Here is a 13,417-nt window from a genome sequence, read left to right on the forward strand (position 1 = left end):
AGCCTGCGCTCTAGAGCCCGTGAGCCACAACTACTGAGCCCATGTGCCACAACTACTGAAGCCTGCACGCCTAGAGCCTGTGCTCCACAACAAGAGAAGCCACCGCAATGAGAAGCCCGCGCACCGCACGAAGAGTAGCCCCTGCTCGCCGCAACTAGAGAAAGCCTGTGCGCAGCAATGAAGACCCAATGCAGCCAAAAATAAATAAATTTTTTTTAAAACTTAAAAAAAAAAACAACTCTCCTCAGATTGATTTCCTTGGCCAGGTACCCCCCTTGGAAAGTCTTCACATACCTTTAGGAAGAATTCCTTGGAAAGTCTTCATGTACCTCACTTTAAAGACTGCTTGATATAGACAGACCCATACTCCACTGGCCCTGACTCTACATTATTCCGGGACATAATTGCAAGTGTCCTAGAAAGAAGGAGGAAGACTTGGTGTTTTTGGAATAGAAGAGGGTTAGGAGAGAAGTCAGAGAAGATGGCCCCAAGTTGGTATAGTCACTCACCATGGTCCTGGATGTGGTCCTCAGCTTTGCAGTTCTAGAAATGTGATTTTTGTCAGTCCACACAAAGGTGTTCATATTTTGTCACACTGAATCAAACTCACAGGAAGTTAATGTATGAAATAGAATGCCAGTGAATTAATTTATACTCATAATCACCAAGTTGACTGGATTCCCTCTCCTGCTGGGAAATCTATGTAGAAAGGTCAGTTGTAATCAGTGTTACATGAGGAGTGCGGATCTTGAGCATGGCTATTGTTATCAAGCTGTGATGGCCTGATGTGCGATGCCCGGCACGTAACAGGAGCTCAGCAATTGTGGAGTAGAATGCACCTGTCTCCTTTATAGATGCTGGTGGGGAAGTTAAGGATTCTGGTAGGCCAACCCAACATATTTTTTGATCAGGTAGATTTTTCCTTGTTCCACTTAAATGGCTATATCATGTAGCTATTAAATCCAATAAAATTTCACGTCAGGGAATTATGTAATTACAACAATTAAGTTTTATCTATCATCTCTGAGCCTAGAAATGGATACTGTTCATTTATAAGGGGTTAGAGGTTGCTTTCCCGAGACCTGTATAGTAATGGTGGTAGTGGCTGAATGATCTCTATTTCAGAATTGTTTGGCGGCCAAGAATGTACTGCATAAAAAGAACGTTGGTGAATCTCAGTGCTGGTACTTTGCTAGAGATGGGACATCTTTACTAGGGAAGTATCTTAACCACCTGTGGCTGGATTTTGGGGCCTGTACTATGATAAGCAACAATACCCCAAATTTCCCCCACTCGGGATAATTCTTGATACTGCTTTTTAAAATAGACAAGCCTTTTCAAATTCTAAAATCATTAGGAATAAGATGGATAAGTGAAAAATTGGGCTAAGTCCTATCTGGAAGCAAGAAGACACTTTGTCTCCTCAAAGCTTTTTTCCAGCTCTAGGGTAAGCCATTGAGAGAGGAAAAGATGCCAGGCTGAGAAGTTTCATTTAGTATTTTAATAATAATAATAAAAAAAGACAATACAAAATCCAAACATTTCTTTTTACAAGTTCAGATACATTTTTTCCCCCAAGTGCAAAATACTCTATGAACTGCATCATTTATTGTTGTGTAGGAGACGCTTACTATATCGGCAGCAGTGGAAGGTAGATATAAATACAATATTTTGAGATTTCTTTTGCATTAAAAAAAAAAAGCCTCCCACATGGTAATGGTTATTCTCTGAAATTTAAGTTCAGCTCACACAGAAGAATGAAGTTTTTGGTTTGTCCAAACTGTGACAATCTGTGTTATCTAGATAAGCTGATAACAGAACTGGGGGTTCTATTCCCTCTTATATATTTTTGTAGAGGGTTCCTAGTCCAAGTAATGGCCCAAGGACAGAGTGTGCTACCTTTGAGACAAGTCAAAGTTAAAGGTATCCGTGTGTTGTTGGCTTCCACTTTTCTCTTACAGTGCTTAAGAGAGAAGCCAAGCAGGTTAACATTATTTTCTGCTTGTGGTCAGTTACACTTTGTCTCCCTTCCTCTAGTTTGAGCCTGTTATATTGAGGTTAAGCAGCAAATACAGAAGTCTGAATGCTCTATAATATTTTCTGACATTTTGAGATATGGCCCCCTAATCTCCAGAGTCACCTCAAACATGCATATGGAGAAAACTTCTTGGATGTGAAAACTTTCATTAGGGCTAAAGACCAGGACTGTACTACTGAACTTTCAGCAATAAATCTGAGCCTGTACCACCTCAAATTAATCCAATCGTGGCAGAGTCAGAGCAGTCACTGCTCAATGTCAGCCTCTGGGAATTTGTAGGCCTGGGGCAGGGCAGTTCAAGTCCAGGCTCTGGTCAGTTTTCTCCTGACTTTGTTCTCCAAGGTTTAGGGAATGGGCCTGGCCCAATAACACAGAAAGACAGAGGCAGAGAAGTAAAAAGAGATTGCCACGTTGCTGAAGACATAAGTGCCTTTCTGATATGCATCACTTGGCGCTTGCAGCCCTTGCAGGAATGGCTTCCCATTCCCAGACTCAGATCAGGGCAGGTTTTGTACTAAGAAAAATGAGGCCTCGCAGTACTGCGGCCCTACGAATACCTCATCCTGCAGAGAGGCCCCTTGGCTAGTTCATGAAGGGTTCCCATTTATACCATCTTCCTACTTCCCTACAGTGGTAAAAACCTCTTTTTCTGTCTGACCTGTAAAGGCCTAGAGTCCCTGAATGTTGACTCCTCAATCCACTAACCCTTAGTTTGATGCCCCTGGGCCAGCTTCCTCTGTAGGTTTAGGAGCAGCTTTGCCTGGATTCTTAACTCCCAACTTGGATGACCTAAATTAAACTTGGTGGACATTAGCAGGTCTTCACCTCCTCTCCAAGATCTGTCTTGACATTAGTTAAGAAGCTTGGTGGTCTCTACTTTCCATACTGTGGAAATAATTTGCAAGCCCTGGAAACCATGGAATAAATGGTTAGAGGAAGTGTGTTTATGTGTGTGTATGAGGGTGACAGGGAAGGAATGGAGAGCAAGAAGTCAGACCCTGAAGGCATGAATCGGGAAGCACTCTGACTGTTTGGCTTTCTGAGAGAGATGCAAAATGGTAGGGAGAGAGGAATCAGAAAGTTATCCTAGCTTCTGGTGGAGAATGAGGATGGTCAAAGTAGATTAAAGCAGTTTTCATGGCATCTCCTGGGAAGTGTGGATACTTCTATTAAATGACCATTTCCCGTTTTGTATCTGTACAGCAGAGCCTTCTTTGACCCAGAGAGACAAAGGCAGCCAGACACTCTACCCCCAAGGGCCATGGTGTTGGCTAATGGATGTCAGGGGATCTAGTTGTGACATTGGTTACCTACTGCCTAAGGCTGTTTCAGGTGGTGAATGCTACTGACTGGGGGGCGGGGGGTGTCCGGCTCCTTTATTTAGTGTTGAGCCTCCTTGGGGAGCAATAGCCTGAGACAGTCATTAGAAGTGAGCCCTAGGAGTCAACTGTTAGCCTTTGATTGAATAGGGCTACAGCTTTGGGGGAACTAGAAGGAGCAAATGGAAAATAATTTTATAGGCAGCAGTGGATTGAAGGTGGAGTATGTGCAGGATCTGGACTTGGGCATGGACTTGATTCTTCTTCCTTTTGAAAAGCAGTAGTTGAGGAAGCTAGGCTTGAAGTCAGCTCCAAGAGGAAATGGCAAACAGGGGTAGGCAGAATGGCCAACGTCAGGCAAACAACTCCATGCCTGGATAACTGCCCTATTCTTGGCTCCCACAGCCTTGTCTCTGGCCTCAGGGCCCTGAGTCGGCCTATCCCCAGGGGGTTTGTCCTGGTCTTCTTCCATGTGCACATCAGGGGAAAACTGGATGAAAGCAGGGAAGCGATGGAGGTTTTCCCTACTTGGGGTGGAGAATCACTAGCCAATTCCATCAGCCTCTACAATCTTGAGGTCCATGCTGAATTCATGGAGGCATAGGGATGGTGGGATTGGTTTAGCAAACACAGGTCCCTCTCCTTCCTGCTCCATCAAGTCCCCAGAATTACATATCCTACGTATCAGGTGCCTCTGCTGGGGGAGTAGAGACAGATCAGATGCTCCAGCACTCAAGGCTCATGAGATTCAAAACCTTTTTTCTTCCACTCCAAACATACACTCTTCTCTCTTAGGCAGCTATAAATAGGGTTGTTCTAATAGAGGAAAAAGAAACAAAAACAAAAAACAAAACCAGAAAACAAAAACCCCTCCCTCTAGTCAACATAGAAAGACTCAAAATGATTGCACTTATTAGATGTGGACAGGGTGGCAGAAGGCTCGCCAAGTGCACACATTCCTCTTGCTGCCCACGGCCTGGGGCCAGAGGTAGGTGGCTCTGGGCTGGCTGCAGAGCGGGGTCCTCTTTGGTGGGGCCCACAAGCCATCTGGGACTACAAGGGAAAGACAACTCTGGGGGCAAGGCCCAAGCTGGCTTTTGGTCAGCAGCCATGTTTCTTTAAGGACAATCCTTAGCAAGGGGAGTAGGGCTCCCCCAGGGAGCACTCGGGTGGGAGTTAGGGAATGGCTGGGCCAGGGAAGACAAGTAAGAGAAGGGATTAGTGTTTGAGGCTGGCTTCCAATTGTTCTGTAGTCTGGTCCTTTAGAGGACACATTTTCTTTTTTTTTCCGTTTTCTTTTTTTGCCGATGCTTTAAAACCTGGTTTCTGTCCTGCAGAGATAAGTCTTTCTCTTGGGGAGCAGCAGCGGCCTATTCAACATGGTAATTCCTGCTGCTCTTCCTCATTCAGCTGGTGTCCACTAGCCAGGGGTGTGGGCCTTTTGTAAGCCCTCATGAACTGGACCCCAGGCAGATGTGAGTGAAGAAGGAGAGGAGCTGTGTAGACAGGAAAGCTGGCTGTGTGGGCATTCCAGGGCTCAAACCACGTGTCCCAGAGGACGAGTGCTGGCATTAAGCCTGTAAGTCAAAGGCTTCTTTGGCAGAACCCTGGGCTGTTAGAATATTCCTGGGGGGGCACAGCCAGGGGACATTTTGGCTCCTGTCTAGCAAGGCACAACCTATAACGGCAGAAGCCCCTCTTCCCCCTCCCCATTCCCCACTAGACCCACTTCCTTCGTGGGCCTCTAGCACCCTTCCAAGCTGATAGGGTCAGGGATGTGAGCTGGTAAAATGGGCAGTGTGGCTGGGGAGGGGAGCGGGATACTATTCCTTCACCCCTCAGGAGAATAGAGCCAGCACTGAATGGCTTTTCCAGGGAGCATATAGGAAATGAGTAAAGAGAAAGAGCAAGGCAGAAAGAGACAAGGAAAGGAAGCTAGAGGAACAGAAAGGGAGAGTGCTTGGTCTATATGGAGATTTTTTTTTTCTCCAAAAAGAGAGATCAGAGAGAGTCCCTCATCCGAGGGTGGGGGCTGCCGGCTCTGAGGGCTAAAGAGTCTGGGGGTTTCAAAACCTGGGTCTTGGGCCTAGCGGCACTATTTGTAGGGCCTCAGGAAGCTGGAAACTTTGGAGCGGAGCAGCTTGATGAAGGATTTGGGCAGCATCTCCTTGTGCTTCTCTGTGTACTTGAAGTAGTTCTGGGGGTGGGCCAGCACCTCGAAGAAGGCCTTAATGAGCTTCTTGTCCTGCAGAGGATGGCAGGTAGCAATGTCAGCATCAGTGTCAGTGGTGGGAGAGAGGACCACCAGCCTCCACTCAGCAGCAGCCCCTCTTGATGTCTAATAGGCACATCCAGAAGTGAACTCTGGATTCCCATCCCACCATCTGTTGCTCCTTTGGAATTCTACAGCTCAGTCAGTGGCAGCTCCATCCTTCCACTGCTCAGTCCCAGTCCTTGGAGCCATCCTTGACCCCTCTCTCTTGCTCACAACCACAGCAAATCCTGTTGATTCTACCTTTAAAATACATCCAGGGTCAGACCACTTCTCACTGTCTCCAGAGCTACCACCCTGTCCAAGCCACCATCATCGCTCACTTGGCAATGGCCTCCTAACTTGTCTCCATGCTTCTACCTATGCTTGTCCTTCTACAGACTGTTCTCCCCCACAGCAGCCAGAATGACTTTTTTGGTTTTTAATTAGATCACGTCCTTCTTCTTTTCTAAACACTTCTCTGGTTTCTTTTTTTTAAAATGTATCTTTTATATCTTTATTGGAGTATAATTGCTTTACAATGTTGTGTTAGTTTCTGCTGTACAACAAAATGAATCAGCTATATGTACACATATATCCCCATATCGCCTCCCTCTTGAGTCTGGTTTCTTTTATCACTCAGTAAAGCTGAATCCCTTTCATGGCCCATAGGCTGAATGTGATCTGTGCCCTGCTGTCTCTCCTCTATCCCCCTCTTGACTCTTCCTTACTCTGCTGAGCTACACTGGCCTCAAGGTTCTTGAACATGCCACATGGCTCCCATGTTCCTGGGCTTGGAATGCTCCTCTCCTGATCTTCTAATGGGTAGCCTTTTACCTCATTCAGGTCTCTTCTCCTCAGAGGCCTTCCCTGATCACCCTGTCTGAAACAGCAACATGATGTGTGGAGAGCCTACTGGATGCCAAGCACTGTGCATTAGGACTCAGCTCTTCTGGCTTCTAGGCTAGTGTTCTTTCCATTGCATCAGCAGATTTTTAAAACAAGGGGTGGAGCTTCCAGCCTCTCATCTCCACTTTAATCAAAATGGTGCCTCTACTTTATGCATTGGAGTTCCACAGCACATTTGATATAAGGATTCAGAAGCTCTAAACATTTTTGAAAAGCATTGCTGAAATTATATTCTTTGCAGTCTGCAAGTTCTAGATTTTTGTCATTGTGTCTCATTTTGATAATAATACAAAAATTATTTTATTTATCATAAAGATAACATTTTCTTGCATTGATAATTTATGAAGGATACTACTGTGACTAGGACTATAGTTTCTTTAGTAAGATTTTCTCAAACTGGGATCTACAGACCTAGGTATCCAGACCGTCCTTCAATGTTGGAAACATTCCTTTTCCTTTAATAGAGGTCTATACCGAATTAACTCTGAGAAACGCTGTACTAGATCTGCTGTTTTTCTGTGGGAACTGAGGAGGGAGTAAGGGAAGGCAGGGACTTATGCAAAAGCATCTTTCTAAACCACATTTTCCGTATATTTCTTGGTGGAAGAGGTCAAGGACATTTCATCTCCTCATCCTTCCTTTCTCTTCACCCAGAGTGTAAGATAGTGTGAGTGACACTGCAGTCAGATGGGCTTGGGCTCAAATCCCAGCTTTACCACTGGGCAAGTTCTCTAACTCTCTGTGCCTCAGTTTTCTCATCGGTAAAGTGGGAATGATGAAAGTACCTACTTCATAGAGCTACTGTGTAAATCAAATGAGAATATTCAGGTAAGCACTTAGCATATTGCCTGCACATTGTTACATGCTCATTAAACACTGGCCATCATTGTTGCTCATATTCACTCACCTTTAAAATCTCCTGGTGGTTTTCAGATGCATAGAGCCGGCCATCTCGCACAATGTCTTCTACCAGCTGCTCATAATCCTCTGCAAAGTCAGCGAAGGAGAGGGGCTCAGGGGTGGGAACTCTTCCTGCTTCCTTGCTCCCTCCAAGACCCATGAGCCTCCCCTTTCTCACCCACTTCCCTGGCTCTCCTGCCCTTGCTCACCATCATAGGTAACATAGGGAATCTGGAAGCCACGGGCGCTGTTGGCCTCACTTGTCTTGAAGTTGATCCAGAGCTTCCTGGAGCGGGCTGTGAAGGCAATGGGGCGCTCGTAGGTCTGGCAGGTCTCATAGGTGGTAATGGAGGATGGGGAGGCTGGGAAGGCAAGCAGCAGGTCAGGAGAGAGCAGGGCAAGCTCTCCAAGTCCTCCTAGAGTGAGGAATCATGCTGACAGAGGCCCTCCCTCATGTATGTAGCTCCCCTACCCTCCAGCATACACATATTCTCTCTCAATGCCCTGGGCTTGTTCCACAATTCCTCTTCGACATCCAGGCAGTCACACAGTGTAAGAAATTTGACATTTAAGTGAATGAAACAGTAAAAATACTAGAATAGGAAAGTGACACATGTAAGACTATTGGAATTCTACTCCCAAAGCTGGCTTTCTTAACTCTGCTCTCCACCGAACACGTAGCATTCATTGCTGTTTTCCTTTGCTCCGAGGCCTCCCTCATCATTGCCCCAATTCTTCCAGCACCAATTTTTTTCTCTCTCTCTCCCTCCCAACCAGATTTGGACTGCCCTTCCCTGGCCCAACTCTGCAGCCACCCACAGTTCTTTCTCATGACGAGGACGTCCCCACACTCGTCCTCAGATGGCAGGAAGATCTCGGGTACCACGATAAGAATCTTGCGCTTGGGTGGGGGGTTGATGTTCCAGACGCACTCCACGCCGGCTGGGTAGTTGCCTGGGTAGTTGGGAGACTCGATATAGCCAGTGAACTCACCCAGCTCCCCACCACACTGGCGATCTGTAGCCAAGCCCCGGTGGACAAAGCGAGAAAGAGAAGGGAAGTCAGTGGGGAAATAGGTTGGGGAAATTGAAGAGTTCTGAAGTGGAAATCAGATACATGTAGGCAGCCTCCTTCTTAGTCATCATCTCTTCTCCAAGTTCTGGGTCTCCCTTCCTTCCTGCCCTTTTAGTACCTTCTAATCTCACTTTACCTGTCCCTGCCTCCCCACTACCTGCCTCCCTCCCCTCCAGGGAGAGGGTGCTACAGGGCCCAGCCCGTCTTGAGGTTGAGTGGGTTGGGGAGAGATGGAGGGTGGGACTTTCCTGCCCATCCACCCCCCAGCCCTGCTCCCTGTTGGTTTACTCCCTGCCCACCTCCGGCTTCCTCCCATGCCCAGTGCTCCCAGGCCTCTCCACCCCGTTTTCCACAGCCCGGCCTGACACATACTCTTGCACTGGGCCACACTGGTGGAGCCATCAAAGTCAGTGCTTGTGTTTCCTGGACAGCGGGTGCAGAAGTTCTGACGGAAGTCAGGCTGATAGGAGCCCATGGCACAGCGGATACAGCGATGGATGCTGGTGTTGTAGTAGTGCCCAGGGGAGCACTGGACTGCAGGCAAGGGGGAAGGGTAGGAGTTAAGATGGCAGGCAAGCGGGAGTTCTGGGGCAGGACACATTCATCGCAGAGAATGAATGAAGACACCAGAGTTCCTTCTAGAGTCCCAACCTTCCCTAGTCAGGCCAGAATTTAAGCTCAGGGGAAAACGAACTTGACAGAGTGGTTGGCTACTGCGCCAGTCCTGTTCTTTCAGGCACTGAGCACAGTGGCAAACCTGTACAGAAACTCATTTGTAGTATAGAGGGGAAGGTGACACCAGCTTTCCAAAGCAGAGGGGTAAGTTGAACTGTTACTTATTCCCCAATTCCCACACTTGGGACTGGTGGAGGGTCACGACGGGTCCTATGAGTAGGATGGGGGGATTGGTCATGCAGCTGGGCCTTTCCCGGTTTGGGGAAGATGGTAGGGCAACATACTTGGGTCTACTCTGGGGACTTGAAGAGTTTTCTGGAAGTAGCTGGGGTTGGGGTCCTGTATCAGGGGGAGCAGCCCACTCACCTTTAGTGTCACAGTCTTGGAAGGAGGCGGCTCCCTCGTGCTTGGTGGTGAGGCTCCCACCGCACGGGAAGCACAGGGTCCGTCCCGCTTCAGGTTGGTAGGTGCCACGTGGACATGGCTGGCAGGGCTTGAAGCCATCTACAGAGTGTTGGCCAGGTGAGCACTGACCTGCAGTAAACCGAGGGCCCAACTCTGATGGGGATGTTCCTGGTCATCCCCACGGGGTCACCCAGTCTCAGGGGACAGAGGCACACACAAACAGGATGTTGACTAGGAGAGTGGCCTGGAGCCTGGGCCTGCCTTGGGAAATCCCATGCCCATGGGCGTCCCAGTGCCCACCCTACCCCACTCTGTATTGTTTGTTCCCCTGGCACCTGCACATGTGGTGACGTTGGTGGCTCCGAGAGGCCCGTGGGCATCACTCCCAGGGCAAAGGTCGCAGGAGAGCTGCCCTTCTCTCTCCTGGAAGGTGCCCGCCGGGCATGGCACACACTGCTCCGTCTGGCCGTGGTAATACGTTCCCTGTGGGCAGCTGACTGAGGGAGAGTCGGCCGCGCTAGCCACCCACCCCCCACCTATTTCCCACCACCCAGGTCTGGGACTCCCCTTCCCTCTCCCCCAGATTCAAGGAGAATCTCTTTGTCTGGAAACAGAATCCTGCTTGGGAGGATCAGGGGCCAAAGCCATGTGCAGGAGGGTTGGTGGCCCCACGTGACGTCCCTCTAGATTTCAGCCTGGGACCAAGAAGGGGGGGGATGATGGGCAGGAGGGTCTTGGCTGCCTCACAATTTGAGAGATGCAATGGAGGCCATAAAGTGTCCTGCTCTGAACCAGACCCAAGCTGAGCCTTCCCTACTCCCCCGCTCCCCTGTTCCCCAGCAAGCTCCCTTACCACACTTGGCCCCAGAGCGGTGCTGCCCGGGCCTACAGGCCTCCACTGGTTCCACTCGCTCCCCAGCTACTGGGCCTGGTTTGTGGGCCAGCTCATAATCAAGGCCTGCCAGGCGCAGTAGGAAGCGGTCCTGGTTGATGGACTTTCTAAGCATCTTCAGGGACCCTTTCAGCCGCCGTTCCATCCGCTGTCGGAGGCAGGGCAGCCCACAGCCAGCTGGTGGGGGATGGTGTTATGAGTCAGAGAAGGAAGAGAAAGAAAGAGTGGCTGTGAGCAGGAGGGCAAGGAAGCAAAGCTAGGAGCTAGGAGGGTCGTGGTGAGAGGGACTGGCTCCTGGGCTTGGCCTTAGGCAGGGTCTGCCCTTAATACAGGCTCTGCCCCTTCCTTCGCTGCTGTTTGCCCATCTCTGCCTTACCCTTTCCACCCTCCTCCCAACGGTGTCCCAAGTCCCACCTGTGGTTTCTTCGGCTCTGACTTCTGCCTCCAGTTCCAGGGTGAGCCGAGTGACTTCCTTGCCTGGAGGGGTCCGGGCCCGCCGGCCCTTGCCCTTCCGAGAGGAGTCACACTTGAGGTGGATGAAGGTGACCTGGCAGTCAGAGCAGGGGGCACCACCTGGGGGAGAGGCCTTGTCAACCTCAGGGGCACCCCCTGGAGACAGGGAATGTTCTTACTCCCAGCTCTCACTTTTCCACCCCAACTCAGACAGATCTCACCAGATCTCTGACTATAACTATCTCAATTCTCTTTTAGTCTAAGATACTAATTAGTTGGTGGGGGGGATATCCTAGGACTTCCTTGGACCCTATGCCTACAACCGCTTCTTCCCCTGTTCTGTCCAGAATTCAGGGTGCCAGTGGGTTTTTGGAGATCCCACTGAGCAGAAAAGCTGAGGGGTGGGAAGGGTTTGGTGGCCAGATAGCCCATTGGAGTGGGGTCCCCAGTCCAGACCTGGCCCCAGGATTCTGCTGGCCTCCTCCGTTTTGCCTTTGTTTCTCAGGTGCAAACGGCATTTGGCATCTTTGATCTTGAAGGAAGCCCGCTGTTTAACCGTCAGCACTGCAGCCTCTAGAGGGATGGCAGAGCTCAGCACAGCCTGGGGGTCCCTTGAGGGTGGGGGCTGCTATAGAGGATGTTGGGAAGCTGGGGCCAGGGGCTTGGCTGGAGGAGAGGGATTACAAAAGCCAAGGGCATCAGCTGTTAAGGGTAGAGGGAGCAAGGCAGCAGGGCTGGAGAATTACAGAGGAAAGAAGGGGATCCAGGAAAAAGTAAGGCCAGGAGGATTAATAAGGAAGAGAAATAGGGGTTAATAAGCCAGAGAGTAGCATGGAACAAGGCCTCTGGGCTGGTGCTCACCATGGCAGTGGTTGGAGTTTGTGCTGTTCCCAGTGTGGCCAGCTCGGGCTGGAGCAGCCCTGGGGCTGGGGATGCCACAGCTCACGGTGAAGCCATTCTCAGACTCTGAGAGAAGGGGGCTGTCACAGCTCTGACCTGCCCCCTGACCCCCACTGGCTGGAGGAATCCAAGGGGACCAGAGGAGCTGCCTAAACAGCCAGCCTTCCTCCCTGCCAGCCCTCCAGCAACCTCCTCTCCGTACCTGGCAAAAACCGGGCCCGGGAGGGGCAGGTCAGGGCACAGGTGTCCTTCTTCCCAGACCGACTGCAGCTGATCATGGCTTTCGAGGCACCAGGACTACTATGACACTTTACTGGCTCTAGGAAGTGGAGAGAAGCCTGAGGAGGAGAGGGTCTTCCTCTCCCGCCCTCTCTGTCAGTCCGTCAGTCAAGTAATTAGGAGGAAGAGAATTAGCTACATGTAGAACAGCAACTGTACACGGAGATGAATGAAGGGATTATTTACCAGGAACTTTACATCTCAAATGGCTACATTCTCCATCTCCTACTACCTTATACCTTCCTCAGTATGGAACTCCACATTTCCCAGGACCCCAACTACCCCCAACCCTGAAACTGCAGTGCCAGCTTCAGCCAGCAGAGGGCGCTGCCCACCTGTGCAATCCTTCCCGTTCCAGTGCAGCCGGCCCTGGCCTGCTGGGCAGGTACACTGGTAGCTGCCAGGAGTGTTGATGCAGCCAGAGCGGCAACCTCCCCGGTTGATACTGCACTCATCCACATCTGGGCGAGGGAGGAGGGAGACATAGACAAACAATAAGGGGGTGGGGGGATGGGGAGGAGTAGGAGCCAGAGAGTGGGCAGTGAGTGAGGACCTTTGGTTAGAGTTCCAGGCACTCTAAGATGATTCCTGGCCCGAGAAGAGCTCAAACCTAGGACCTCCTTCCCTTATTTCTGTTCCCAGTCAAAAGAAGGATTGAGAAGGGGCCAAGCTAACAAGCTTTTTAAAGCCTTCCACTCCTACCTACCAGTGGGGCTGTAATTTGGAAGCTAAGGATGGGAGTCAAGAGGCAGTGATGGGGATGGGAGACAGAAGTTTCAGAAACAGGATGCTGTTCCCTGATACTCTAATCTCTCAATTGTCTTAATCTCTCCCACTTCATCATGATGAATGCAGACATGGCACATGCACCTGGGGATTGCCCACAGCCACCAGCCAACTCAGGGACTTGTTCAATTGAAGGGTGAGGAGGTGAGAGGGGCTGGGTGGCTGAGGGTCCAGATTTGCTGACTTACCCCCACAGTGGGTGACACCATACAGCAGGTAGCCGTGATGGCAGAGGCACTGGAAGCTCCCCGGCGTGTTGACACATATGTGGTCACATGTTCGATCAAAGGAACACTCGTCTATGTCTGGAAGAGCAAGGTTTCAAGCCGCTGAATCTGTCTTGGGGCACATGACCCTGTGACTCCCTGCTCAGGTGAAGGGCCCCAGGGAGGGGCCTTGGCTCTCTCCCTTAAACTGAAAAGAGTTCCTACCTCTGGCTCAGCCCTAAGATCAGCAATTCAGCCATGCCTACCCGCCCCCTAAGCCCGCTCCATTTGGAGTCTTTGGAGTCAGGAACTCTTGAGGTCCGGTGCCTA

General features: G+C 50.1%; 1 protein-coding gene across 5 annotated transcripts in view; it reads right to left on the bottom strand.

Annotated features, from left to right (window-relative positions):
- Positions 1-1,526: 1,526 nt before the first annotated feature.
- SCUBE3 (signal peptide, CUB domain and EGF like domain containing 3) overlaps positions 1,527-13,417 on the bottom strand; it is a 36,706-nt gene continuing 24,815 nt past the window's right edge. For 4 of the 5 annotated variants that reach the window (XM_061196354.1, XM_061196351.1, XM_061196353.1 and 1 more), the window contains 14 exons: positions 13,070-13,186; positions 12,431-12,556; positions 12,019-12,135; positions 11,778-11,882; positions 11,373-11,489; positions 10,878-11,036; positions 10,425-10,640; positions 9,907-10,068; positions 9,533-9,700; positions 8,864-9,025; positions 8,237-8,434; positions 7,627-7,779; positions 7,425-7,504; positions 1,527-5,602 (listed from right to left, as the gene is read on the bottom strand). In XM_061196354.1, the coding sequence (XP_061052337.1) occupies positions 5,453-5,602; positions 7,425-7,504; positions 7,627-7,779; positions 8,237-8,434; positions 8,864-9,025; positions 9,533-9,700; positions 9,907-10,068; positions 10,425-10,640; positions 10,878-11,036; positions 11,373-11,489; positions 11,778-11,882; positions 12,019-12,135; positions 12,431-12,556; positions 13,070-13,186 (2,030 nt within the window). In that variant the 3' untranslated portion in view covers positions 1,527-5,452. The remainder of the gene's footprint in view (positions 5,603-7,424; positions 7,505-7,626; positions 7,780-8,236; positions 8,435-8,863; positions 9,026-9,532; positions 9,701-9,906; positions 10,069-10,424; positions 10,641-10,877; positions 11,037-11,372; positions 11,490-11,777; positions 11,883-12,018; positions 12,136-12,430; positions 12,557-13,069; positions 13,187-13,417) is intronic. The other variant, XM_061196352.1, reaches the window with a different exon arrangement.

The sequence above is a fragment of the Eubalaena glacialis genome, chromosome 7, assembly GCF_028564815.1.
Source record: "Eubalaena glacialis isolate mEubGla1 chromosome 7, mEubGla1.1.hap2.+ XY, whole genome shotgun sequence".
Classification (NCBI taxonomy): Eukaryota; Metazoa; Chordata; class Mammalia; order Artiodactyla; family Balaenidae; genus Eubalaena; species Eubalaena glacialis.